The sequence below is a fragment of the Centruroides sculpturatus genome, unplaced genomic scaffold, assembly GCF_000671375.1.
Source record: "Centruroides sculpturatus isolate CEXI.00-Female unplaced genomic scaffold, Cexi_2.0 scaffold257, whole genome shotgun sequence".
In the NCBI taxonomy this organism is placed as follows: Eukaryota; Metazoa; Arthropoda; class Arachnida; order Scorpiones; family Buthidae; genus Centruroides; species Centruroides sculpturatus.
In genome coordinates, this window is record NW_019384389.1 from 428,626 (window position 1) to 455,439 (window position 26,814).

The following is a 26,814-nucleotide window of genomic DNA, read 5'->3' on the forward strand; positions in this document are numbered from 1 at the left end:
CACTAAATTTCATGTAATATTTAGTGTTATTTATGTTATTTTAATGCGAATACAATGTACATATTCTACATTTTAAGAAATATATCACATAAATAATTGTATACAATTAAATACAACAATCGCTTGCAATTAAATGAGTTAAAACATTCATTTGAACATAAGTAGTCCTTTGAAACATATATTAGACGGAAATTAAAATATATTTTAACGGTGATTGGTTGTAGATATGGTTGAGTGAATGCTGATTGGTCAAGCAAATAAAACAAATAATCAATTATCTGTTCAATAGTTCTCGTTTCACTTTCGATTTATTTTTATTTGTAGAGTTTCTTTTGTTAATTAATAATTAGTTCTATAAAATTTGTATTTATTTTATATTAAAAAATAAAAACAATACTAAAAGGCTGACGTTTTAGCGATTTTATTATTTTTATAACTCTTTCTGCCTTAATAGATGTAAGAGGCCTGTCTCTTAAGTTCCCAACGTCAATTCAACAAGGCTAACAATGAGACCACTCAACTATTGAGAAATAGGGCCCGACATATCGAGGTCAACTCATCCGCAAAAATGTCAGATAATCCGACTTGAACCAGAAAACAACTCTCTCAGTACAGCATGTTTCATTTTTTATTTTTGGTTGTTTTCGTTCTGTGGGCTTAAGAGAGTCCTTTTATATATTATACCCATTATAATTAGGCCAGGTCCACAATAGTAATGAAGGACGGAACCTAATATATCCGTAACAAATTGTTTCATGGGCTAAGGCTAAGCATCACGAGGGCGAGCTGATGGGGGAAATGCCTACCGGAAAGATTTTCTATAGGAAACGGGCCCTAATTAGGTGAAACCCGGAAAACTCCACGCGGACCAGCGCATTGGCCAGGCGCGAACCCACGACCAGTGTTCAGCGATTTAATCTACTCGGTCAGTGGTGGGCATTACATTTTATACAACTATAATATATAGACCCGTCGAACGGCCCACCGCTTGGCCACTGGTGGGCCGTTCCCTGAACACTGGAAGTTCTGTCGTGGATTCGTGTTTTGCCAGGACGAGCTGGCCACGTGCAGTTTTCCGGGTTTTCTCCACGTCTGTAACACCTGAATAGGGACCAGTTACCCTTAAAAAGATCTCCCGGAAGGCATCGCCCAAGTGTTGCGTTGCCATAATTTAACAAAACAAAACAAAGACTGTAATAGCGGGATTTTAATGCCAGCGAGGGTTTACTGTATTCAATTTGACATTTTTAAGTTTGTTCGCGTCAAAGACTCCCCCAATTTAGTCTTTTATGTAAAATTAACTTATATATGCATAAGTTTCTGCTTAGAAGTGCTGGAAAAAAATCTATTTTTATTTGTGTTTTATTGGTTCTATTCACATAGTCATTCCTCAACATAGCGATTTCCTAAACATTGCCACCTTCATAAAGCGCCAATGGATATTTCTCTTAAATATTAAGCAGAAAATTTCCTATTATTCGTTAGTTACAAAGTGTACGATTTTGCATTGCTATAATTCTTATTGTTTCGGGTTTAGCGCCAATTTCAAAGCACTAAATCGAAATTTGACCGTATTTTTATATATTTTGCCCTACATCTACGTATACAACCGGTTTTATAATAGAAATTTTTAGATAAATTTAATTTATTGCATTTATAAGCCATAAAGTTTCTAACTAGGGGGTCTTTCGGATAAACCAGAAATTCCCTTTTTTTTTGTTTTGTTTTTTTGGGTACATTAAGCACTATGCCTTTAAAAGTCTACGAACAATAAATACTGTCATTTAATTACTGTATTTGAAGATAAATTTAGTCAAAATCTAACGTAATGTTTCGTACATATGACCTAGTTTCGTGGCGCTGCAATCGACGAAATGATTTCCAGTAACATGGAGAGTTTGGTGTCTATGTCTATATCTGTGGTATATACAACACTAAACATTCCAGTTTTTGGAGGAATGAATGCCTGTCGGGAGGTCTTTTATGAAAAACTGGCCTCTATTTAGGTATTAGAGAGGTTGAGGCGCACGTTTTAAACGTGTAAACGTGTACGTGTGACGTTCGGCGCCGCTTTCCCTTAAGCCTAAAAGTTTCGATTTTCCACAATAAAAAAAGAGAATTAAAAATTTCATCATTTCACTTTCCTCCTGAGCTAAAGCGAGAAAATTTCCTCAAATTTTTATAGGATTTATTTAACATGCGAATTTCATTAATATCTGCAGAAGAGCCGTTTTAAGAAAATTTCATGTCTTAGGCAAATCTAGGAATCTCAAAGTTAATCTTATATTGTATACTTACTACTGTACCCTCTTGAAAAAGCTAGTTTAGATTATTTATTTACAACAAGGCGACACGTGGGCGAACTGCCTCCCGGGAGGACATTTTAAAGGAAACTGGGCTCTATTTAGGAGTTACAAACGTGAAGAAAACTCTGAACAGAATCTCTATATAAACCCCGAAAGAAAAGAAAGAAAGAAAACTCGGAAAGTTTCACGTGGCCAGTCCGTTGGCCAGGCGCAAACCCACGACCAACTACAACTATTCAGTGGTTTTATCAACTCGGCCATTGGCGGGCCCTACAGAAACTATGAATGCCACTATGTTCATTACACATTTACAAACAGATTAACAGATATAGTCCATAATTAATTGCCTAGTTTGTTTAGGATTAAATCCGGCCCTGATCTGCATATTTTCTCTTGACACATGATTAATGATGTAAAAAAAATGTCTTTACGGCACGTGTACTTTTCAGATTCCAGTTACATTTGAATTTCTTCACGTTGATATTTGTACCAGTTGTCTGTCAGTACGAGCACTTTTAATTACAAACAAATTCAATATTCTAATTAATTTTTTAATATTAAAAATAACTTTCAACGAAGGTTGAACGATAATTTCTAATTTATTTATTTTTTTAATCTGAATTAAAAGTAATATTTTTAAGGTCACCGTTCAGAGATATCGTAATTATAAACAAGTTTCAATGAAAAACTAGATAAATTATACATTCGTACAGATAATTGTTTTTTTTTTTTTTTCATAAATTTTCACTAAATATAACGTTATAATTCATTATCATTTAATCGTTTCCATGAAAATGAAAGTGTTTTCTATTTATAACATTAACTTTTCCTTTGATAAATTACTCCTCATAATGCTTACAAGGGATATACTTAAAAAGGTAATTCAATTATTTTAAATTTATTTAAATAATCTTAATAATAATTTAGCGATTAATATATAAAATATTAAAGTTCTGCTGATTTATCATGTAAACTATCAAGGCTTTGATGGTTAATTAAGATCTAAACTGTCAAAACAGTGATGATTTAAGACTTAAACCAGTGATTTTCAAAGTGGGCACTACAGCTCCCTTCAAAGCAGTAGAAGTCTGAAGGGCACACTGAAAGGAAACAGAGATAAAAGTTTATTTTGAACAAACAACATATATATATATATGTTATATATGCATTTAAAGATAGCAATAATCCAAAAAGTTTTGGAAACACTGTTTTAAGCCATCAAAGATGGTTTCTAGTATAGCTTTTTCTATCATGTATTTTATTATTTTTCAATAAATATAATTTGTGAGTTACTTTTGGGCGTGTATGCCAAATGTACAACCTTATACAACTTACAATACATGACATACTGTGGCCTTCTGATTAAGAAATGTGAACAATAATGCAACGTGTCCAAGTCGTACATACCTGAAAATCAGAGAAAAATTTTTGATTAATTTAACTAATAAACACCCTTACAAAGAAATTACACACATAAAAAGAACTTAAATGCATCTCTGGATACATTGCAATACGTATTTGTATTTATGTTCAAGCATCTACATGAGTAATGAATTTCATTAAATTATATAAAATAACGGAATAATAACTCTTGTAACATGTTGCTTATACATAAAATCAAAGTTTTATAATAAAATATTGTAAAGAAATAACGAATTATTTATATTAAACTGAATGACATAAGTTAGAAAATACGATCTTGAACTTTAATACTTGGTCATATCCGGTATGCATGTCATAAAACCGTAACTTGTCCTTGAAGGTGAAAAATCTATGACGTCTATTGAGATGGATATGCATATTTATCATTACTATATTTATCCATGTATATATTTAGCTTTGTTTCTAACAAAAAAAAAAAAAATAGAAGTTTGTTTTCAAAATTTATTTCTTATTTAATTCATGTAATTTAACAAATTTTAATAATATAAACAAATTATTTCGAGTAAACTTTCTAATTTAATTTGAAAAAAATTCGCCTAAAAACTTCAAATAATAATCCCTAATTTGCATATGATAATGGTTATTGAATAGAACATAAAACTGCCATCTAGTGACAAAAAATTACTTTTTTGGGTAGGAATTTTAAGTAAATTTAAATAAATTAATTAAATACGTTTTAATTTTAATTTTTTTTATTACTTTTTTATAATTATATATATTTTTACACTTTATATACAAAGCATTTATGCAACTACGAGTGACTTAACGACATTAAGCAACATTAAAAAAAAGTAAAATGCAGTCAAGGCACTTGTTTTCTATAGTTGCTGCTGTACATTTTTCTCTGCATTTTTTTTTATCGTGAATTTTATTAACATTAATACAAAAAAATCTTCAGTTTTAAGCTTAAATTACACAAACTAACTTAAAAATCCCATTCGAACAGTAGTAAAAGATAAGGAACATTGACACCACGTACACACGAAATTCTCGAACGTTTCTTATAAAAAAAAAAAAAGCGGTGGGAAATTTAAGAAAATAAATGTCTCTGCTTAAAATTTAAAGAATTATTCAACTGGCTTCTCGAAATCGAACGTCACAAACTAAAGAGAAGTGATCCGAAGGATAAGTGAAAGATGGCACCCTATTGACACCTATATCGTCACCCGTTGGTAACTGTAATACGGAATGTACCTGTAGTAATTGTGGCGTGTAAAATATATAATCTAGAGTCTGACAGACTTCACCCTCTTCGCGAATCTTCCACGTTGTGTAAGGTGGTTCCACACCGTGATTACTTAAATGGCGGTAGACACTATCTAGTTTCACTTCCTGGGATGATAACATTGTCCTATATACTGGTTCGGTCGGTTCGGCATTAAAATCACCACATATAACGACCGACCTTTTATTAAAGTGCATACGTATAAAATCTAAGAGGTCCTTTCCTTGTTCGTTTCTGAGTGTGGGCAGCAGTGTACCTTGACGAGCCTTCAGATGAGTTGTGACCACGCAGATTTCTCTTCCGTCTTTTTTCCTTTTTAGTAACGTCAGCAATGCTACCTGGTTGGATTGACAGGTCCATACTTCTAGAATTCGGCTACACGTTTTTACGTGCCTGAATTTTTCGGCGTTGTAGAATAACGCGCACCCGTCTGGCCCGTTGTTTCCTTTGATGTAGTAACAAGGGGAATCGGGCTTAGGGAAGAAGAAACCTAAATAACCTAGAATACCCAGTGTTTTCTTCAAAAAATTAAAATGGTCCACCTCCTGCAGGCATATTATATCGGGACGGTACGTTAAAATCTCCTCTAGTATCCTCCATCTCCGCAGCTTCCAATCCAAGGCACTTAATGGGCAAGACACGAAATTGTCGGTTTTTTCTCCAAGAGCTGAATACATAGAAAGAAATCTCATTTGTTAATATTAAATTTAGAAAATATTTTATTTTCTAAAAATGAAAAGTGTCTAGTGATTGTTAAAAATGATGATATAAAATATGTAATTTTTCAGAAGAGTGGGCAAAAAATCCCTACGAATACTAGATAGGAATTATCTATATCCTTCTCGGGCCCATCAGTGGCCAAGTGGTTTCGTTCCCTGAACACTGGCAGTTCGGGGTTCGCGCCTCTCCAGAACGGGCTGGCCACGCGGAGTTTTCCGGATTTACTCCACGCATGAATAGGAACCAGTTACCCCTTAAAAACATTCCGGAAGGTATCCCCCTAGGAGATCGCCCAAGTTTTGCTTTGCCATAACTTAATAAAACAAATAACTGTATCCTTCCCTCATTCTCTGTACTAACTTTGATTTATTTCCCATTTTCCTCTAGATAGCTTTTTTCTTCGGAAGAAGTTAACACGGATGGCTTAAAACTTTGGAAATCATTAAAAGTATTCTACAATAGCTATTTTTGGATCTTGGACTCTTGTAGACTCAAAAAGTTTTCTGTTTGGTGAATGCCCAGAGTGTTCTTCTCGAAGGTATCCGGCCTTCGAAAAGACTAAATTCAACATCGAGCATGGTTCCATTAACGTTCCAAACGCCATTGTCAAACTTCTAGGCTTACAGGAAGTCGGCGCTGAACATTCGACGTTCACGTCTGCGTGGAAAACTTCAGCCGCAACGTCGCTATTTGCAGTTACACAATGGCAAATACTGTAATTTTTGGATTATTTCGTACAAATATCACTTGATGTCAGAATTTCACGCTGTCCAATATTAAGTGAAATCCCGAAAATATGTTGTTCGGATCGCGTAAAAAGGACCTTTAGAAGATATTTACAGATGAGACTAGCCTCGTTGGTTCCTAATATGCCAGTTTTCCTATTGAGCACGGGTTTAAAATCTCATGCATTTTACGAGGCTATTGGAGATTAGTGTCAGATTTGACGCTGATGCCGTCTATTGGTCTTTTTTAAACTCTTTCCGCCCTGTGGGCACTAAGAGGGTCTTTCTTAGCAAACCCGTTTGGAGTTCGGCCAGAACCACAATGGGTGGCTGGCTCTATTGATCACCTATTATTTGTGCATTGACAATACTCAAAAATCTCTTATTACGAACAAAACACTGAATATAAGTTAAAACACGATAAATTGCATGACAGGATTTATGCATAAGGCCTTGAGTTACGAGGGGATTGGCCGTAACTAAGGTTTCCATTATTGTTTTATAGAAGTGGAAGGGTTCTGTTGGTTTTATTTGTATATGGAAACGTGACATATGACCATTCTACCGAAGGAGGAATGCCTCCTGGGGATCTTTTATAAAAAAAATAGCCCCTAGTTAGATGTTACTAACCCTGTGGCCTGCCCGTTGGCCAGACTCGAACCCGTGACCAGTATTCAGTGGCATTATCCACTCAGACGCTGGTGGGCTACTGTTATAGATTACATACACGTGTAAATTGTAATTAAATAAATATTCCAACACACAAAAAATATAATTGAATAATTTTAATTATATCGAAAATGCATTCTCGAATTCACATATATATTATGACCCTTAAATCGTGGCAATTGACATTAAATTGTTTACTTTGGTGGATATTTAAGAATTTTCTTTATCATCATCATCATCATCATCATCATTATGACCTGGGTTAACATCATCTGTGATTTGGTGTTTTGCATCAGTAGTAGATTGTTCCGGTGCAGCTGAACTTTTAACCTCTTCGGATTCAGTTGGTTCTTGTGTAGTTGGTGCCTCTGTTGCATCTGGATTCATACATCTCAAACCACGAGAATGGGAAGACTAAAAACAAATTATTCCATTAGAAATTAAGTTCTTATTAAAGTAAATGATGATAATCTTTACTGCATACGTGAGAATGGTCGTTGTCATCGTCGTCTTCGTTCTCGGACATACACTCTAAACCTTCTTGGCACGGGCATTTAACGAAATAACGTCCCTTTCCGGCCAGGCCGTGTAAAAAATCTGGCATACATTTCTCACCTAAACAGAAAAATTCATTTATTTTTAAAATATAAATTAATTCAAAATATATTTTTAGAATAGGGATAAAGTTTCTGAGAAATGCTACAACAGATAAGATTAGAAAGGAAGAGATACCGAGGGTAGAAGATACTATTGAATAAAAAGAGATAGGGCGATTTGGTCATCTTAAAGGGATGAAAGATGAAGGAAGAATATTACGAATGATCGTCGAGAGAGATACGCATGGATAAAGATTATAGGGAGAGAGTCAAGGAGGGAGTGGTTCAGAGGGCGAGATAGATATTTAGATAGAGTGAGAGTGAGAGAGGGGGAATAAATTCGAAGGAGATAGTAGAGTATATATGGTGAAAGGATCAAACAAAATGGCGATCCTTCACCAATATTACCTTGCAACTAAGATCAAGATTCGATATGATCTACCCACTTCCTTTTTTGAGTGTTTTATAAACTCATTGGAGCGTTATAGCTTCATTTCAGCGTTATAGCCCAGTCAAATTTGAATTAGGGGACCTCATGTACAGTGTCGAGTTTAAACGTTTTTCTTCGGGGTTTTCTTCATTTGGGGGAATATTTTCATATAATAAATTGGCTTGGGCCTCCCGTTGATGGAGTCCCCAGCCAAATTGCCTTTTTGCCCGTAGGATAACGCGCCATTGTATAAACTTATAGTTTCCTGAATGAAGAGAGACCAAATGGTGCCCTAAATGCACTCGCCAGTTTCTTTAACAGATTATTTATGTTACATTCAGTGTAATTTGAAATATATAAAATTTTTCGAGGCGTTTTTAATTACCAAAAATGAATTAATCTCACCTTCTTTCAACAGTCTCTTACACTGCCCTAACCGGAAAAAGAATCCACTTGGTACATAAGTAATGCAACACTGTCCTTCTTTACAATCCTTACCACTCTCACATCTTTGACCTTGCAGCTTTCATTGAAAAAATAATAATAATAATAATAATAATAATGTCAAAATTAACAAAATCTATCACAAAATTCATGAAATAAAGAAAGAAACTTACCGCTAAAACGCATGCAAAAATCACAGCGACAAACAGAACGTACTTCATGGTTTAAAATTTTATATATTTATAAAATCTGCTGCTGGCTGAAGGGATACTGATCATGGTCGTTTGCCCTGTCCTTTATATAGAAAACAAACCATTTCTCAACGCTTCTATCTTATCTGCATTGTATACAATTAGAGAAGATAAAACTTTATCCTTATCCGAGTCTAGGGAAACCGTAAAATAAATTATAATTTGTTTTTTTTACTTTCTTTATTAATCTTTTGTCTGGAATTATCGTCATCCATCTTGAGTAATCACTTGTTTGACATATTTTAAAGTCGTTGCCGTTGTCAAATACATATCGATAGGCGCATTATTAATTAATTAAACGATCAAAGGGGGGTTTGTATGAGTTACGTCATTGTTTGGTATTCGTAATTCAAACTGAAAGTCGTGTAAATAAATAACTTAATGACGCTAACGGAGTCGTGTGTTGTTAATGCGTTTTTTAATTGTTTTTATAATTTTATTTAAAATGTTATAATTATAATTAACGCACGCATATTTAGTAGACTTAAAGGGGTTACGTCGTGGTGTGTGTGTTAATTATAGTATAAATATCACGCGCGTAGCGCCACGTAAATGGTAACGCGCCGCGACGCGTGAGAAATACACGCGTCGCGGCACGTACACTTTTAAGTGTCATTTTTTTTCTCACGTTTAAATATTTATTAACACTTTTTGATAGCAGAAAAATGGAAAAATTAATATAATTAATTAATAAGAAGAAATTTTAAAAAGTTTAATAGAAATTAAAAAAAAAAATTCTTAAAAATAACAATCTTTGCACATCGTCGCGTCGCGAGACAACGAGTTATCATGAATTTAAATAAAATTTCAAAGAAACTTTTTCGAATTTCCGTTGCTAGGATTTATGCATGTTATAAAACTGTAACTTTTGTTTCATGTGATATTCATTAATTTTAATTTATCTCGATTATTTTCTTTCCGGGAAGGATTACGTAGCGTTGCGACGCGACGTCTCGATTGCGCCACGCCCGAAATAACTTTTAAATCGTTATTTAAATACAGTAAGTAAATATCCTCTGCCGTTGTTATTGTTCAATAAGCATATTTTTCAGATAATTTTGTTTAAGCTCTGGTCACTTGCAATTTTATCATAAAACAACGAATTGTAAGTTTCAGGTTCGCTTTACAATTAATGAGTCCACCAGTGTCCGAGTGGATAAACACTAGTCGTGGGTTCACACCTCGCCAACTGGCTTGTCACGTGGAGTTTTCCGGGTTTTCTTCGTTTTTAATACCTAAACTGTGGCCAGTTTTCCATAAAAGACTTCTCTGGAGGTATTTTCCTGGAGAGATTGTCAATATGTCGCGTTGCCTTATACGAATGAAACCAAACTTTACAATTAATATTTCTTTTGTGGTTTAAATAATTAACCTCGACTTCTATTTTGACCACAGGAAATTCGTAAATGAATAATTTTTTTCTACTAGAGCTGCAGTTCCTGATAAATAAAAAATTAATTCTATCAAATTATTAAAATTTGGAATTCAAGATGTTTTTCGTGCATTTGATTAAACATTTTGACCCGTCTGTCAGTCAGGGTCGTGGAAAGACGGGGGCAGAGGGGCACGTGCCTTGGACGCCGAGGCAATGGGGCGCCAAAATTCCAAAATTGTTCCATTGATGAACTTAATAAATTCATAAAAATTTGGGCGATCTGACGAACGGGTATGCCTCTAGAAAGGACTTTCTATGGAAAACTGGCCGCTATTTAGTTGTTTCTAACGTAAAAAAAAACCCGGAAAACTCCACAAGAACCTACGTCCGATTACTAGTATTAAGTAGTGTTACCCACTCGTCCACTAATGGGCTTTTAAATTTGTAACGGACTAATAAAAATCCTATCCAACTGCGCCATATTTAACTTTGCCCTTGGTGCCAAACGTCACGATCCTGCTATCAGCTACATTAATTTTTCTTTGTTTCATTTCTCCCAGTGTTTGGCTATTATTGTCCTTATTAGTGCCCATTGATGGAATAAACGAATTTCGTCTGTTTCTATTCGTGTAATATGTTCCTTAACTTCGTTAAAACTACTTAATATAATAACTGGAGTGTAATTTTTTTTTTATTTTCACTAAAAAATTATACTAACTAAAGAAAAGAAAACACTACTATCTTATTCAAAGCGATATGCATGGTCAACCTATCAAATATTAAAATTTGCTCAAAGATAGTGACAGACACATAGCTAAATATGTACAGATAATTGCGCTAATAGGTTTTCTTTAAACTCTTTCCACTCCTAAATCATACCCGTTGACGGGGAGGTCGAGTGACAAGGTACGAAGACAGTCTTCGCTAAATGTACTGTACGTTATCTCATATCTGTACGCTCTCAAAGAGCCGTGTGATTGGAGACAGCAACGAGGAACGATGAATACATCCAACATGTGTTGAGCATGAAATCTAGTTTCGAATGACGCGAATGTTGCCACATTGCCATGTGGTTATCTGAAAGTTAAATACAATTCTAATACGTACCCAGTTCAAGTTACTTATTGAAAGTTGAAAATCCTATCTGGATTCGAACTAGAAGCTCTCAAAGCGATAGGTAGACGTCTTGACTCTACGTTTCATTGTTTGGTATTTTACAATTGAAAGTTTAAAATAAAGCCCTCTTCCTTGTTGGCGGTGGCATTTTTAATTATGCTAAATTCAGTAAATAGTGGATTTTGTAGTTCTGTAATTATCCTATCAATTAAAACCCTGTGGGAAAACTGTAAACCAACAAACAGTGCCAATGTATATTGAGTACATTGGCATTATTTACATAGTTATGCAAAAATGGTGTATTTTTTTAACGTAAACTCCGAATTGTTAGAAATTCCACCAGAAACTCAATAAATTGAAGAGAAATTTTCTTTATTTACAGTATCTTAAAATGAACATAAATAGTTTGTTTGTTTGTATACGCCAACGCGTCACGCGGGCGATCTGCCCTGAAGGGATGCTTCCTGGAAGGACTTTTCATGAAAAACTGACCCCTATTTAGGTGTTACAAACGTGAAGCAAACCCGGTAAACTCCACGTGCTAGCCCATTGGCCAGGCGCAAATGCTGGTTTGGTGGTTTTATCCACCAAACCAGTGTTTTAATATACTCGGGCACTAGTGAGCAAAAACTAACATATAACAATGTCATTTACAATGAGTTAAAAAACAAAAGTAAAGATAGGTTTCCGTGTTGCAATATCAGTTCTATCTGCTACAAAGTATGAAATATATTAAGTGGCACGAATCACACCCTTAACAAAATCACAAGTATTTTCATAATGATGCAATAGGAGAGTTATCTCTTGTCAGATAATGTAAAATCACCATCTGGTCGACTTTTAGTCTGTAGTTTCAATGACCTACAGTGACTAATTTATGTTTTAGAGCATTTTAAAAGTTCATGTAAATAAAACTTTTATATACAGTATATATATTGTATTTATATACTTAATTTTGTAGCCTCCTCTGTGTCTGGAATTCAGATCGTTTTAGCCTGGGCCTCACTAATAAATAATAATAATAATAATAAACGTAGTGATACAATGCGAGTATGTATTTTAGTTTATAAAGTATACTTTCTCATATTGCATACTGAAGCATGGTCAACCTAAAGTTGCGATCATATCAATCCAAGTTTTACAATCATTGGATCTCAATCCCTCACAACTGCTCAGTGATATTAGAGAATCGACAAATAAAGATAAATGTAAATATTATTTTCATATTTTTTTATTGCAGAACCACTATTTTCTTACTGAATATTGTGAAGAAAACAGCGTAGTTTAACATAATTCAAAATTTAAGTAGAGAGAACCTATGATGGTTTCTGTAGCGCTCACCAGTGGCCGAGTAGACAAAACTATTGAACACTGGTCGTGGGTTCGCGTTTCGTCAATGGGATGGCCACGTGTGTTTTCTTCACGTTTGTAACATCCTTCCTTCGGCAGATCGCTCACGTGTCGCGTTGCCCTATACAAATAAATCAAATTAATCATGGCTTCTGTAACTTCTTTTTGATTGGATTAATAAGAGAAACAAGGCATGAGTTATCCTCTAAGGAAATATGCCTCCCAAGAGGATTTTTTATGGTAACTGGCTCCTGAAGATGCAAATAAAACCCAGAAAACTTTACATGGTCAGTCCGTTGGTCGGGCGCGAACCCGAGACCAGCAACCAATGGTTTTATTCATTCGGTCTTTAGTGGGTGCAATTTTTTTTATTAAAAAATCTGTTTAAAAAACTTTTTATGTATATATTTTTATGGCTTTTGGCAAGGACGTAACTATAGGAGGCATATGCCACCGAGCCCATCGGGCTGAGGGGCTTACCACACTAGATTTTTCTTTCGATTAACCGATTGGATCCCCAAAACAGGAGCTATTCACATTAGCGGAGGTCCCTTACCAAGAGTAAAATTCAAAAATCTATATTTTGCATCCTGGCCAACTAATTCGAAGTTACGCCATTTGAAAAGAAGTAGGGACCCGCATTTGTAACTGATAAGAACCTCACCTAACTCTTAGGTACTGTGAAATTCTATTGCGCCATATCTTCCAAGAACCAAAATAAAATAATGAATTTATGACAGAGTGACATCCCGGATATAATATATTTTCAAAACGTTTAAATCTTATTATTTAAACACGAAATTACTTCACGATAACAAAAGATAAAAGTAAAGCCTTTCATAACGTAAGAGTTAAACCCGTCTTTGTTTGTATTCTGTTTTACACTCGCCCAAAACAATATTTTTATTATCAATATTCTTATCTCGCGAAACACATACATTAACGGAATCTTATATTTTGAACTTTGTTTAGTAAACAGTTGATGTTTCTCTTTTGTAATCATTAGAGCAACACCCGGATCTGTCATCTCTTTCAATTACATTTACAGGAAATGGCGGCCGTATAATTAATTTATTTTTGGAATTATCACCCTTTTAAATCGCCATTATATAAATATAGGATAAGGTCGATCGTTATTAACGTAAGCGATTGGTTAACCCGTCTCTAATTCGATCTCTTGTTCGTTAACATTTGACCTTTAGACTGTTTGAATAATTATCCTTGGATAAGAGTGTTTAAGGACCAAATATGCTATTATATTGGGGCGGAGCGTTAGCGAAACTTAATCTTTGCCACTTTCCATAAATTTCGGTGAGGTATCCAATAATTTAATTTAACAAATGGGGGTCCATGACTTCGTTTTCAAGATACAAGGTCGTAACACCAGCGCTGGAGACAAAGGACATCGCGCGATGTCTCGAGGTCGCTAGTACGTCTTCTGTGTGGCTATAAGCCTCACAGAATTGAGTTCGTTCTCCTAATTTGATGGGCCAATTTTGATAAAAACCTTGCCATTTTCCTTTAATTGCGATGAGAAATCCAAAAATGTATTTAAAAATGGGATTTGTGACTCCTTTTCGAGATAAATTGGGGTCAAAATGACGACGTCCATGTTTTCCGATGCGACTGAGTGCCCCTAACGGAAATTTGGCACCAAAAACGAACAAAACACAAGATCTCGTGTGTCTTCTGTTCCATGGCTTGCAAATGCAAGGATCGTCTCTACGCGTTGGCAAGTGCAAGGATCGCCTCTTCCGTGCCCAGCAGGTGCAAGGATCACCTGTTTCTATCTGAGTCTGCCTCAATTCTATCGCGATACGACAAAATCGCGCGATGTGCTAGTAAAGAAACGCTTTTCTTTAACTGTTCAAGCGTAGTCTAGTAACAGTACCTCGGGGTTACGTCTTTGGTTTTAGTAATTATAGAAATTTGAACGTTTGGGTGAAGTAAGTGGGAATGGTTTTGCTCTTTTTATGTTTTGATCTTTAACCTTTACCGGTTATAAAGGTTGTAACCTTAAAATTTCAAATAGTATTCCATATCATGTGACACATCATTTTAAAGGGCATTTAATGCTGAATTCAATTGTGTAATCGTTTTTAAAATCGGACGAACCATTTGGAAATTGTACTGAAAAAATACCTTCAGATAATTCGTCTTTATAATAATCACAATCGTTTTGAATTTTAAAGGTCAATGGTTCAAATATCAAAATAGCATGCAAAAGTGAAGATTTTAGAAGTATTAATACCCCCAGTCCCAAATTTTTATATTTAATAGGACAAAGATACAAGCATGAGACGATCTTTCTGGGATAATCTCATATTAGTTTTCATTGTATTGAGACTCTTGCTACAAAATTTACTCTTATTACACAGACAAATAAATTTTTAAATACAGGGTGGACCAAAAGTCAGTTAACCATTGTTAAGACTGAAATTCTGTGTTATTTTGTAAAAGACAAACACATTAAACTAAATTTAATTCCTATTCACGAGTGTAGCTAGAACATGTATAAACGAAATGCGGTTAATCGATTTTTGGCCAACTTGTATACAGAAAGAAGAATGAAAAGCACACAGAGTTTCAGCTTTAAAGGTTTTTCGCTTACTCCTTTGTCAGTAATTAATTTGAAAGTACTATTTGATTAATTGGCTTGTTTAATGGGATGCGGCAATGAAACACGTGGGCGATATGCGATAAGGATGTCTCCTTTCTTGGCATATTCAAGAAAGAATTACAAATATTAACAAGATGGAAGCCAGAATATTTCATTTTAAAAATACATTTCATAAAATTACAAATTTCTTACAATTAATGATAAAATTTTATATAAAATTCATTATATTTCAATTAAAATTTCATGTAATATATAGTGTTATTTATGTTATTTTAATGTGAATACAATATACATATTCTACATTTTAAGAAATATATCACATAAATAATTGTATACAATTAAATACAACAATCGCTTGCAATTAAATGAGTTAAAACATTCATTTGAACATAAGTAGTCCTTTGAAACATATATTAGACGGAAATTAAAATATATTTTAACGGTGATTGGTTGTAGATATGGTTGAGTGAATGCTGATTGGTCAAGCAAATAAAACAAATAATCAATTATCTGTTCAATAGTTCGCGTTTCACTTTCGATTTATTTTTATTTGTAGAGTTTCTTTTGTTAATTAATAATTAGTTCTATAAAATTTGTATTTATTTTATATTAAAAAATAAAAACAATACTAAAAGGCTGACGTTTTAGCGATTTTATTATTTTTATAACTCTTTCTGCCTTAATAGATGTAAGAGGCCTGTCTCTTAAGTTCCCAACGTCAATTCAACAAGGCTAACAATGAGACCACTCAACTATTGAGAAATAGGGCCCGACATATCGAGGTCAACTCATCCGCAAAAATGTCAGATAATCCGACTTGAACCAGAAAACAACTCTCTCAGTACAGCATGTTTCATTTTTTATTTTTGGTTGTTTTCGTTCTGTGGGCTTAAGAGAGTCCTTTTATATATTATACCCATTATAATTAGGCCAGGTCCACAATAGTAATGAAGGACGGAACCTAATATATCCGTAACAAATTGTTTCATGGGCTAAGGCTAAGCATCACGAGGGCGAGCTGATGGGGGAAATGCCTACCGGAAAGATTTTCTATAGGAAACGGGCCCTAATTAGGTGAAACCCGGAAAACTCCACGCGGACCAGCGCATTGGCCAGGCGCGAACCCACGACCAGTGTTCAGCGATTTAATCTACTCGGTCAGTGGTGGGCATTACATTTTATACAACTATAATATATAGACCCGTCGAACGGCCCACCGCTTGGCCACTGGTGGGCCGTTCCCTGAACACTGGAAGTTCTGTCGTGGGTTCGTGTTTTGCCAGGACGAGCTGGCCACGTGCAGTTTTCCGGGTTTTCTCCACGTCTGTAACACCTGAATAGGGACCAGTTACCCTTAAAAAGATCTCCCGGAAGGCATCGCCCAAGTGTTGCGTTGCCATAATTTAACAAAACAAAACAAAGACTGTAATAGCGGGATTTTAATGCCAGCGAGGGTTTACTGTATTCAATTTGACATTTTTAAGTTTGTTCGCGTCAAAGACTCCCCCAATTTAGTCTTTTATGTAAAATTAACTTATATATGCATAAGTTTCTGCTTAGAAGTGCTGGAAAAAAATCTATTTTTATTTGTGTTTTATTGGTTCTATTCACATAGTCATTCCTCAACATAGCGATTTCCTAAACATTGCCACCTTCATAAAGCGCCAATGGATATTTCTCTTAAATATTAAGCAGAAAATTTCCTATTATTCGTTAGTTACAAAGTGTACGATTTTGCATTGCTATAATTCTTATTGTTTCGGGTTTAGCGCCAATTTCAAAGCACTAAATCGAAATTTGACCGTATTTTTATATATTTTGCCCTACATCTACGTATACAACCGGTTTTATAATAGAAATTTTTAGATAAATTTAATTTATTGCATTTATAAGCCATAAAGTTTCTAACTAGGGGGTCTTTCGGATAAACCAGAAATTCCCTTTTTTTTTGTTTTGTTTTTTTGGGTACATTAAGCACTATGCCTTTAAAAGTCTACGAACAATAAATACTGTCATTTAATTACTGTATTTGAAGATAAATTTAGTCAAAATCTAACGTAATGTTTCGTACATATGACCTAGTTTCGTGGCGCTGCAATCGACGAAATGATTTCCAGTAACATGGAGAGTTTGGTGTCTATGTCTATATCTGTGGTATATACAACACTAAACATTCCAGTTTTTGGAGGAATGAATGCCTGTCGGGAGGTCTTTTATGAAAAACTGGCCTCTATTTAGGTATTAGAGAGGTTGAGGCGCACGTTTTAAACGTGTAAACGTGTACGTGTGACGTTCGGCGCCGCTTTCCCTTAAGCCTAAAAGTTTCGATTTTCCACAATAAAAAAAGAGAATTAAAAATTTCATCATTTCACTTTCCTCCTGAGCTAAAGCGAGAAAATTTCCTCAAATTTTTATAGGATTTATTTAACATGCGAATTTCATTAATATCTGCAGAAGAGCCGTTTTAAGAAAATTTCATGTCTTAGGCAAATCTAGGAATCTCAAAGTTAATCTTATATTGTATACTTACTACTGTACCCTCTTGAAAAAGCTAGTTTAGATTATTTATTTACAACAAGGCGACACGTGGGCGAACTGCCTCCCGGGAGGACATTTTAAAGGAAACTGGGCTCTATTTAGGAGTTACAAACGTGAAGAAAACTCTGAACAGAATCTCTATATAAACCCCGAAAGAAAAGAAAGAAAGAAAACTCGGAAAGTTTCACGTGGCCAGTCCGTTGGCCAGGTGCAAACCCACGACCAACTACAACTATTCAGTGGTTTTATCAACTCGGCCATTGGCGGGCCCTACNATCTGTGGTATATACAACACTAAACATTCCAGTTTTTGGAGGAATGAATGCCTGTCGGGAGGTCTTTTATGAAAAACTGGCCTCTATTTAGGTATTAGAGAGGTTGAGGCGCACGTTTTAAACGTGTAAACGTGTACGTGTGACGTTCGGCGCCGCTTTCCCTTAAGCCTAAAAGTTTCGATTTTCCACAATAAAAAAAGAGAATTAAAAATTTCATCATTTCACTTTCCTCCTGAGCTAAAGCGAGAAAATTTCCTCAAATTTTTATAGGATTTATTTAACATGCGAATTTCATTAATATCTGCAGAAGAGCCGTTTTAAGAAAATTTCATGTCTTAGGCAAATCTAGGAATCTCAAAGTTAATCTTATATTGTATACTTACTACTGTACCCTCTTGAAAAAGCTAGTTTAGATTATTTATTTACAACAAGGCGACACGTGGGCGAACTGCCTCCCGGGAGGACATTTTAAAGGAAACTGGGCTCTATTTAGGAGTTACAAACGTGAAGAAAACTCTGAACAGAATCTCTATATAAACCCCGAAAGAAAAGAAAGAAAGAAAACTCGGAAAGTTTCACGTGGCCAGTCCGTTGGCCAGGTGCAAACCCACGACCAACTACAACTATTCAGTGGTTTTATCAACTCGGCCATTGGCGGGCCCTACAGAAACTATGAATGCCACTATGTTCATTACACATTTACAAACAGATTAACAGATATAGTCCATAATTAATTGCCTAGTTTGTTTAGGATTAAATCCGGCCCTGATCTGCATATTTTCTCTTGACACATGATTAATGATGTAAAAAAAATGTCTTTACGGCACGTGTACTTTTCAGATTCCAGTTACATTTGAATTTCTTCACGTTGATATTTGTACCAGTTGTCTGTCAGTACGAGCACTTTTAATTACAAACAAATTCAATATTCTAATTAATTTTTTAATATTAAAAATAACTTTCAACGAAGGTTGAACGATAATTTCTAATTTATTTATTTTTTTAATCTGAATTAAAAGTAATATTTTTAAGGTCACCGTTCAGAGATATCGTAATTATAAACAAGTTTCAATGAAAAACTAGATAAATTATACATTCGTACAGATAATTGTTTTTTTTTTTTTTTTCATAAATTTTCACTAAATATAACGTTATAATTCATTATCATTTAATCGTTTCCATGAAAATGAAAGTGTTTTCTATTTATAACATTAACTTTTCCTTTGATAAATTACTCCTCATAATGCTTACAAGGGATATACTTAAAAAGGTAATTCAATTATTTTAAATTTATTTAAATAATCTTAATAATAATTTAGCGATTAATATATAAAATATTAAAGTTCTGCTGATTTATCATGTAAACTATCAAGGCTTTGATGGTTAATTAAGATCTAAACCGTCAAAACAGTGATGATTTAAGACTTAAACCAGTGATTTTCAAAGTGGGCACTACAGCTCCCTTCAAAGCAGTAGAAGTCTGAAGGGCACACTGAAAGGAAACAGAGATAAAAGTTTATTTTGAACAAACAACATATATATATATATGTTATATATGCATTTAAAGATAGCAATAATCCAAAAAGTTTTGGAAACACTGTTTTAAGCCATCAAAGATGGTTTCTAGTATAGCTTTTTCTATCATGTATTTTATTATTTTTCAATAAATATAATTTGTGAGTTACTTTTGGGCGTGTATGCCAAATGTACAACCTTATACAACTTACAATACATGACATACTGTGGCCTTCTGATTAAGAAATGTGAACAATAATGCAACGTGTCCAAGTCGTACATACCTGAAAATCAGAGAAAAATTTTTGATTAATTTAACTAATAAACACCCTTACAAAGAAATTACACACATAAAAAGAACTTAAATGCATCTCTGGATACATTGCAATACGTATTTGTATTTATGTTCAAGCATCTACATGAGTAATGAATTTCATTAAATTATATAAAATAACGGAATAATAACTCTTGTAACATGTTGCTTATACATAAAATCAAAGTTTTATAATAAAATATTGTAAAGAAATAACGAATTATTTATATTAAACTGAATGACATAAGTTAGAAAATACGATCTTGAACTTTAATACTTGGTCATATCCGGTATGCATGTCATAAAACCGTAACTTGTCCTTGAAGGTGAAAAATCTATGACGTCTATTGAGATGGATATGCATATTTATCATTACTATATTTATCCATGTATATATTTAGCTTTGTTTCTAACAAAAAAAAAAAAAATAGAAGTTTGTTTTCAAAATTTATTTCTTATTTAATTCATGTAATTTAAAATTTAGTCAAAATCTAACGTAATGTTTCGTACATATGACCTAGTTTCGTGGCGCTGCAATCGACGAAACGATTTCCAGTAACATGGAGAGTTTGGTGTCTATGTCTAAATCTGTGGTATATACAACACTAAACATTCCAGTTTTTGGAGGAATGAATGCCTGTCGGGAGGTCTTTTATGAAAAACTGGCCTCTATTTAGGTATTAGAGAGGTTGAGGCGCACGTTTTAAACGTGTAAACGTGTACGTGTGACGTTCGGCGCCGCTTTCCNATAATTATATATATTTTTACACTTTATATACAAAGCATTTATGCAACTACGAGTGACTTAACGACATTAAGCAACATTAAAAAAAAGTAAAATGCAGTCAAGGCACTTGTTTTCTATAGTTGCTGCTGTACATTTTTCTCTGCATTTTTTTTTATCGTGAATTTTATTAACATTAATACAAAAAAATCTTCAGTTTTAAGCTTAAATTACACAAACTAACTTAAAAATCCCATTCGAACAGTAGTAAAAGATAAGGAACATTGACACCACGTACACACGAAATTCTCGAACGTTTCTTATAAAAAAAAAAAAAAAGCGGTGGGAAATTTAAGAAAATAAATGTCTCTGCTTAAAATTTAAAGAATTATTCAACTGGCTTCTCGAAATCGAACGTCACAAACTAAAGAGAAGTGATCCGAAGGATAAGTGAAAGATGGCACCCTATTGACACCTATATCGTCACCCGTTGGTAACTGTAATACGGAATGTACCTGTAGTAATTGTGGCGTGTAAAATATATAATCTAGAGTCTGACAGACTTCACCCTCTTCGCGAATCTTCCACGTTGTGTAAGGTGGTTCCACACCGTGATTACTTAAATGGCGGTAGACACTATCTAGTTTCACTTCCTGGGATGATAACATTGTCCTATATACTGGTTCGGTCGGTTCGGCATTAAAATCACCACATATAACGACCGACCTTTTATTAAAGTGCATACGTATAAAATCTAAGAGGTCCTTTCCTTGTTCGTTTCTGAGTGTGGGCAGCAGTGTACCTTGACGAGCCTTCAGATGAGTTGTGACCACGCAGATTTCTCTTCCGTCTTTTTTCCTTTTTAGTAACGTCAGCAATGCTACCTGGTTGGATTGACAGGTCCATACTTCTAGAATTCGGCTACACGTTTTTACGTGCCTGAATTTTTCGGCGTTGTAGAATAACGCGCACCCGTCTGGCCCGTTGTTTCCTTTGATGTAGTAACAAGGGGAATCGGGCTTAGGGAAGAAGAAACCTAAATAACCTAGAATACCCAGTGTTTTCTTCAAAAAATTAAAATGGTCCACCTCCTGCAGGCATATTATATCGGGACGGTACGTTAAAATCTCCTCTAGTATCCTCCATCTCCGCAGCTTCCAATCCAAGGCACTTAATGGGCAAGACACGAAATTGTCGGTTTTTTCTCCAAGAGCTGAATACATAGAAAGAAATCTCATTTGTTAATATTAAATTTAGAAAATATTTTATTTTCTAAATTTAAATCTAGAACCATTAATCTCAATTTACATAATTATGTATTTTTAAGTTTCGACGCGATACGATCGTGTTACAAGACATTTCACAATAGCCACAATGACAATGAGTCAGCAGATTTTGCCATTCCTTTCGCTTTCAATTAATTAAATAATAAATTAAAGAAAATAATACTTTTCCTGGCACGTAAATAGTTAAAATTGATTCCTCTTAACGTTAAATAGTTTGTTGCAGCAAGAGAAATGGTGCAATGGCCTAGTAGAATCGAAGGAATGGTCAACTACGGGGCCTCTCATATATTATAGCTTAGGGCCTTAAACTTATTTGTAGTCCTAAGTTATAATATGCAAGAGACAATGCTCTCTACAATCATAAATTGCAAATTGCGAGGCGTTCGTACCTTGAAGCGTCCTCATAAGTAAATCCGGCCCCAAGTACCAAATTTACTAATTTAGAGTTCAAATTCTTTTATATTAAAAAAATTAATGCCTTTGCAACATAATTTATGATAAATTTAAACGTGGCTTACCTTGTGAGAGCATATTCCATTGCATAACTCGAATCAAATCGTCTTGAGGAGGATCATTGTGATGTCCATCGACAACAACCCAATGTCTGATTATTTTATTTGGTAATCTTTTAAGTTCTTGTCTACATCTCTCGATTAAATAATCTCTATCTAAAGAATCGTCTAAATCGTCGTCAGCAGTGTCCTCGTTCAAGTATTTTGGAGACGAAGTGAAGCTACCCATTCTGCAAAGAGAAATTTCACAAAATTAATTAACTGTATTCTTCACTTTATTATTGTAAAATAAACTGAATAATTTAATGAATATTTCAGCTGAAGTTTAGCTGAATATTTCCAGAAGCATTTCTTAAAGTTTGATAGAAAAATTATGGAATTTTCCCAATAGGCAAAGCGAAAAATCTCGTTAACATAATTAAATTGCAGAGTGACTTAAAGTTAGAAGCTATAATCTTTAAGTTTTAAATAAATAAATTATCGTATAATGGAAATAAAGCATTACTTCTATAGATTTAACGTTCAGTTTCTTAGAAATCGTACGGATAGACAAACAGACGAACAAATAAAGTGAATGCCAACATGTAAATTTATAGATAAATCCAGTTTGATAACTTCGTATGAATATGCATCAGATACCTTTTTAATAAGGTTTTTCGTTTTAAAAATATTAAAAAAAAAACTTTTAATGACTTTTTTTTAAAATAAAAACTGAGTTGAATGCCCGGAAATAAGCAACAATTAATCCATTCTCGAAGCGACTAATGCTCTAGAGCCACATACAAAAAATGATAACATCACGGAAAGAGATGCAGGTTCTTAGTTTAGAGTTTATTAGAGGATAATACGGAGCTAAAAATAAATATTTTAAACTAAAAAACAGGATCGTCCTTCTTTAATAATCATACGTTTTTTGTCAATAGAGTTATTTAAATGTTATTTTCTTAAATTAAAATAAGAGGAGCGAGATGAAGAGGAGACAGAGAGACTATTGTTATTGATTAAAATAGGGCATCGTGTCTAATTTCATATTAAACTCACTAACAAATAACGATTTTAATTCACTGAAAGTTAAATATTTTCCGTCGATAGAGTCATTTAAAAACGAATTAAAACAAGAGAAAAGAAAAACAGGAAAAATGAGGAGAGAAGAGAGAGAAAGAGAGAGTCGAATGCTGCTTATTAAAATAGGGCAAAACGTTAAAATTTCCTGTTAAAACTGGTGCATAAATAGCGAATATAATTCGTTAAAAGTCACATAATTCTGTCGATAAAGCCACTTAAATCTGGTATGAAAGCAAGAAAGATAAAAGAGGGTGGAGGGGGAGGAAATGTTGTTGACTAAAATAGGGCATCGTATCTAATTTCTTATTAAATTTACCATTTTTCCACATTAAAAAACGGATCAAGGACGAATTATTCTTTATTCAAAGTCCTAAAGTCCGATACGGTTTTACTTCCGAAGTGTTAAATTATCAATCAGGAAATAATAATTATGAATAAAGAAATCGTTCACCCGATCAAAATGGGCCATTTCTTCGACGACCTACTTTGTATAGGCCTATATATATATATTCAATATCCCACCCATCATTACAGAAAAAAAAAAGATCACAAAGAATTCGATTATTTTTTTAAAGGAAGAGAATTAATTACACACTTCTCGAGAAAAATTAATTTATTGTGAGCTCAGTTATCAAGCAACCTTTTTTTTTTATTACTTATGGAGGGTTACCTTAGATGAATGGGAAGCTTACGTAGTGTTTGACGTCATTTTAGTGTGAATGGTTAATTGGCTACTTGCTACTAGGGTAGTAAGAATGATGATTTTATCACTAAAACTCGTCATTCATGTACTTGTAGAATTCTTCATAAATTCCTTTTTTATTTACTTATTTTAAGTCTCTATAACTAATTAATTACCTTATAAGGGAACTGTTTTGATATAAAACACTCGAAATTATAGGCAATTAAGCTAGTTTAATTAATTACTTTCTAATAAATTTGATTTAATTCCGTATAAATAATAAGAAATTCGAATGAAATAACAGGTTTAAAGGTTGTTAAAACGAAGAAAAATTCTTGATTTTATCGACCTTCGTTCAATTTCTCTTGATACTTGTCAATTTTCTTCTACAATAATCGAAATTAAAAGGCGAATTTCACGCTTAACGAGGCTTCTAAATGGTTCTTCCTTTCAAATATAAGGCCTTAAATAATAGCTTCTATACAAATCCGATTCAATTATCTTACTACTAATCAATTTTCATAATTAACAGGTAAGCTTCACGCCTAACGAGGCCCTAAAATGGCCTCCCTCCTTTCAAATGTAAGAAAAATACGAGGCCCGTACGTAAATCTGGCTCCGAACCGAAACCCAAATTAACTCGTGTTTACTAAACTATGCGATAAACAACTTGGATTTATTTGGCAACATCCCAGGACCCGATCCAAAAATAGGCAAAGGGGAAAGTTTCGAAACGTGTCAAGTATGGCAGAAAATTAAAAAAAAAATAAACAAGAACAAACTTAATGTAGTAATAAATAAATAAAAGAAAAGACAATATTACCTGACTAGATACATAAGCAAAGATTTTGGTGGTGGCATATCACTATTAGCGGCTGCCTGTGCCATTCTCAAGTCAGTTATGGGAGCAGTTATGTGGTTAGGTGACTTATTCGACATCATGTCTTGCGTGTAATGGTTAGAAAACAACAGCCTACCAAATATAGTCTGACTTTTATTACGTTGGACGGATGGGAGACGTCCAATTACATTCTCACCCTTCCAATTCGTCACGTAATTGGAGGAAGTATAGGAGTAACTCAAACTTAACACCGGTTCCATTCCACTATGACTGCCTGATAGAGGACGGCCTTGTGTAATGACCAATCTCTAAACACGTTCGCCACCTAGCGCTACTTTTACGATTTCTAACAATGGAGGAATTACATAAAGGCCCGAATTTCTATTGTCTTTTTCCTTTGTTACAAGACGTTTCGGGGGTTTCGTCGACCGACAAACCGTATTCGTTTATGCATAGTTTGTTCCTGGTTTCAATTTTAATTAAAGATTGTAAGGTTAATCGATTTGAATGGAAAGTTTTATTGAGAAAAATTATATTTATTTATTTATTTATATTTTTCTTCCCGTGTAAAATTGTATAGAAATTAATCAAAACTATGTTTATTATATTTCTATATGAAAACTGTATGAGAGATTCTTTTATTCATATATTTTTTTTCTGTATAAAGTCTGTGTAAAACCATAAAACTATATCGAAATTAAATTAAACCGTATAAAAATCATATAAAAAGGCATAAACATTATATAAAACTGCATAAAAATGATGTAAAAATGTATAAAAATCAAATAAAGCCGCATAAAAATCATAAAAAGTCGCATAAAGATTTTATAAAAGTACTTAAAAAATAATTTTATTCGAATTAAATTCTTTTCTTATAAAAATTTCGGTTAAAAATTCTTGAAAATTAAAAGAAATTTCTTATGAAATTTAAGGAAAATATTGTATTTTTTTTTTCTCTCTTTTAAAAACAAAAATCAGGAAAAATCTGCTGAATTAATTTATGAATCTGACTTAAAATCAGTTTTCCTTAATTCATATGTTTCCTTATTTTATGTAATCAATAGTTTCAGGGGCAGATCTTTGACTTAGATATAATGTATAATGGGCCAACCCCTCCATTAAATAATAAACATAAAAGCACGAGGCCCTAATTTGTATCCTCGTAGCTTCTATTACGAGGTCCTAAATTACGTAATTTACGTGTAAATCCATCCACGAATACATATACAGGGTTTGAGAATAAGTCCCTTTGATAAATGTGGGCCTCACCCATCTCCGAAAGGCACGAAAGTTTAGAAATGAAATCAATAAAATATATAAGAAATAGATTTTTTTTCATAACTTAACGAAAGAAACTTTATTTTAAACTGTGTTTATTCATATAAAGGAGTAAGTTTTGTGGTCTTCGTGTGTCGGGACACCAAACTGATGATCCTTCCGACGGCATCTCTGTCGGAACCTTAGTATATTTAGACACCAAAAACTCGAAAACAATGTTAAAATAACCTTTCGCTAGTGTAAAAATACGATTTGAAAGTATACTAAAACCTGTGTAAGCCGGAATTGCACCGTACCGAATGGTCTTTCCGGTAAGATGTACACTGGATTTCCAATTTCGGACGTTACTTTTTAACATAGAAAACTCGCTCCATTTCCCGTTTAGGCAGGTTTCCGTCCTGGACAGGTTTTTTTAATATGGAAAAGTCGCTCTGTTACAAAGACTTTTCCCGTTTAGGCAGGTTAATTAAAACTCTTCGTTTTACAGATTTCACTGTATTTAAAATCAATTTCGT

At 33.8% G+C, this 26,814-nt stretch overlaps 3 protein-coding genes across 6 annotated transcripts in view; all 3 read right to left on the reverse strand.

Annotated features, from left to right (window-relative positions):
• Positions 1-4,598: 4,598 nt before the first annotated feature.
• On the reverse strand, positions 4,599-22,428 carry LOC111618189 (nocturnin-like). The gene is made up of 2 exons (XM_023359662.1): positions 21,869-22,428; positions 4,599-5,661 (listed from the first exon to the last, which is right to left on the reverse strand). The coding sequence occupies exons 1-2, from the start codon at positions 21,871-21,873 to the stop codon at positions 4,821-4,823; spliced, it is 846 nt and encodes a 281-aa protein (XP_023215430.1). The 5' UTR covers positions 21,874-22,428; the 3' UTR covers positions 4,599-4,820.
• On the reverse strand, positions 7,190-8,879 carry LOC111618190. Its single transcript, XM_023359663.1, has 4 exons — positions 8,732-8,879; positions 8,520-8,637; positions 7,573-7,703; positions 7,190-7,502 (listed from the first exon to the last, which is right to left on the reverse strand). The coding sequence occupies exons 1-4, from the start codon at positions 8,777-8,779 to the stop codon at positions 7,299-7,301; spliced, it is 501 nt and encodes a 166-aa protein (XP_023215431.1). The 5' UTR covers positions 8,780-8,879; the 3' UTR covers positions 7,190-7,298.
• The window catches only part of LOC111618187 (nocturnin-like), a 63,923-nt gene continuing 57,912 nt past the window's right edge, over positions 20,804-26,814 (reverse strand). For 3 of the 4 annotated variants that reach the window (XM_023359660.1, XM_023359659.1, XM_023359661.1), the window contains exons 3-4: positions 22,440-22,663; positions 20,804-21,848 (exon numbers count right to left, since the gene is read on the reverse strand). In XM_023359660.1, the coding sequence (XP_023215428.1) occupies positions 21,028-21,848; positions 22,440-22,663 (1,045 nt within the window). In that variant the 3' untranslated portion in view covers positions 20,804-21,027. Of the gene's footprint in view, positions 21,849-22,439; positions 22,664-25,003; positions 25,476-26,814 lie in introns of those variants that run through there. The other variant, XM_023359658.1, reaches the window with a different exon arrangement.

What these genes read in the sequence shown, in the direction of transcription:
- LOC111618190 (XM_023359663.1), bottom strand. Translation starts at nt 8,779, where the DNA reads ATGAAGTACGTTCTGTTTGTCGCTGTGATTTTTGCATGCGTTTTAGCG. An exon ending in TTTTTGCATGCGTTTTAGCG is followed by an intron (nt 8,638 to 8,731) that starts GTAAGTTTCTTT and finishes TTTCAATGAAAG; the next exon opens with CTGCAAGGTCAAAGATGTGA. An exon ending in ATGACAACGACCATTCTCAC is followed by an intron (nt 7,503 to 7,572) that starts GTATGCAGTAAA and finishes ATTTGTTTTTAG; the next exon opens with TCTTCCCATTCTCGTGGTTT.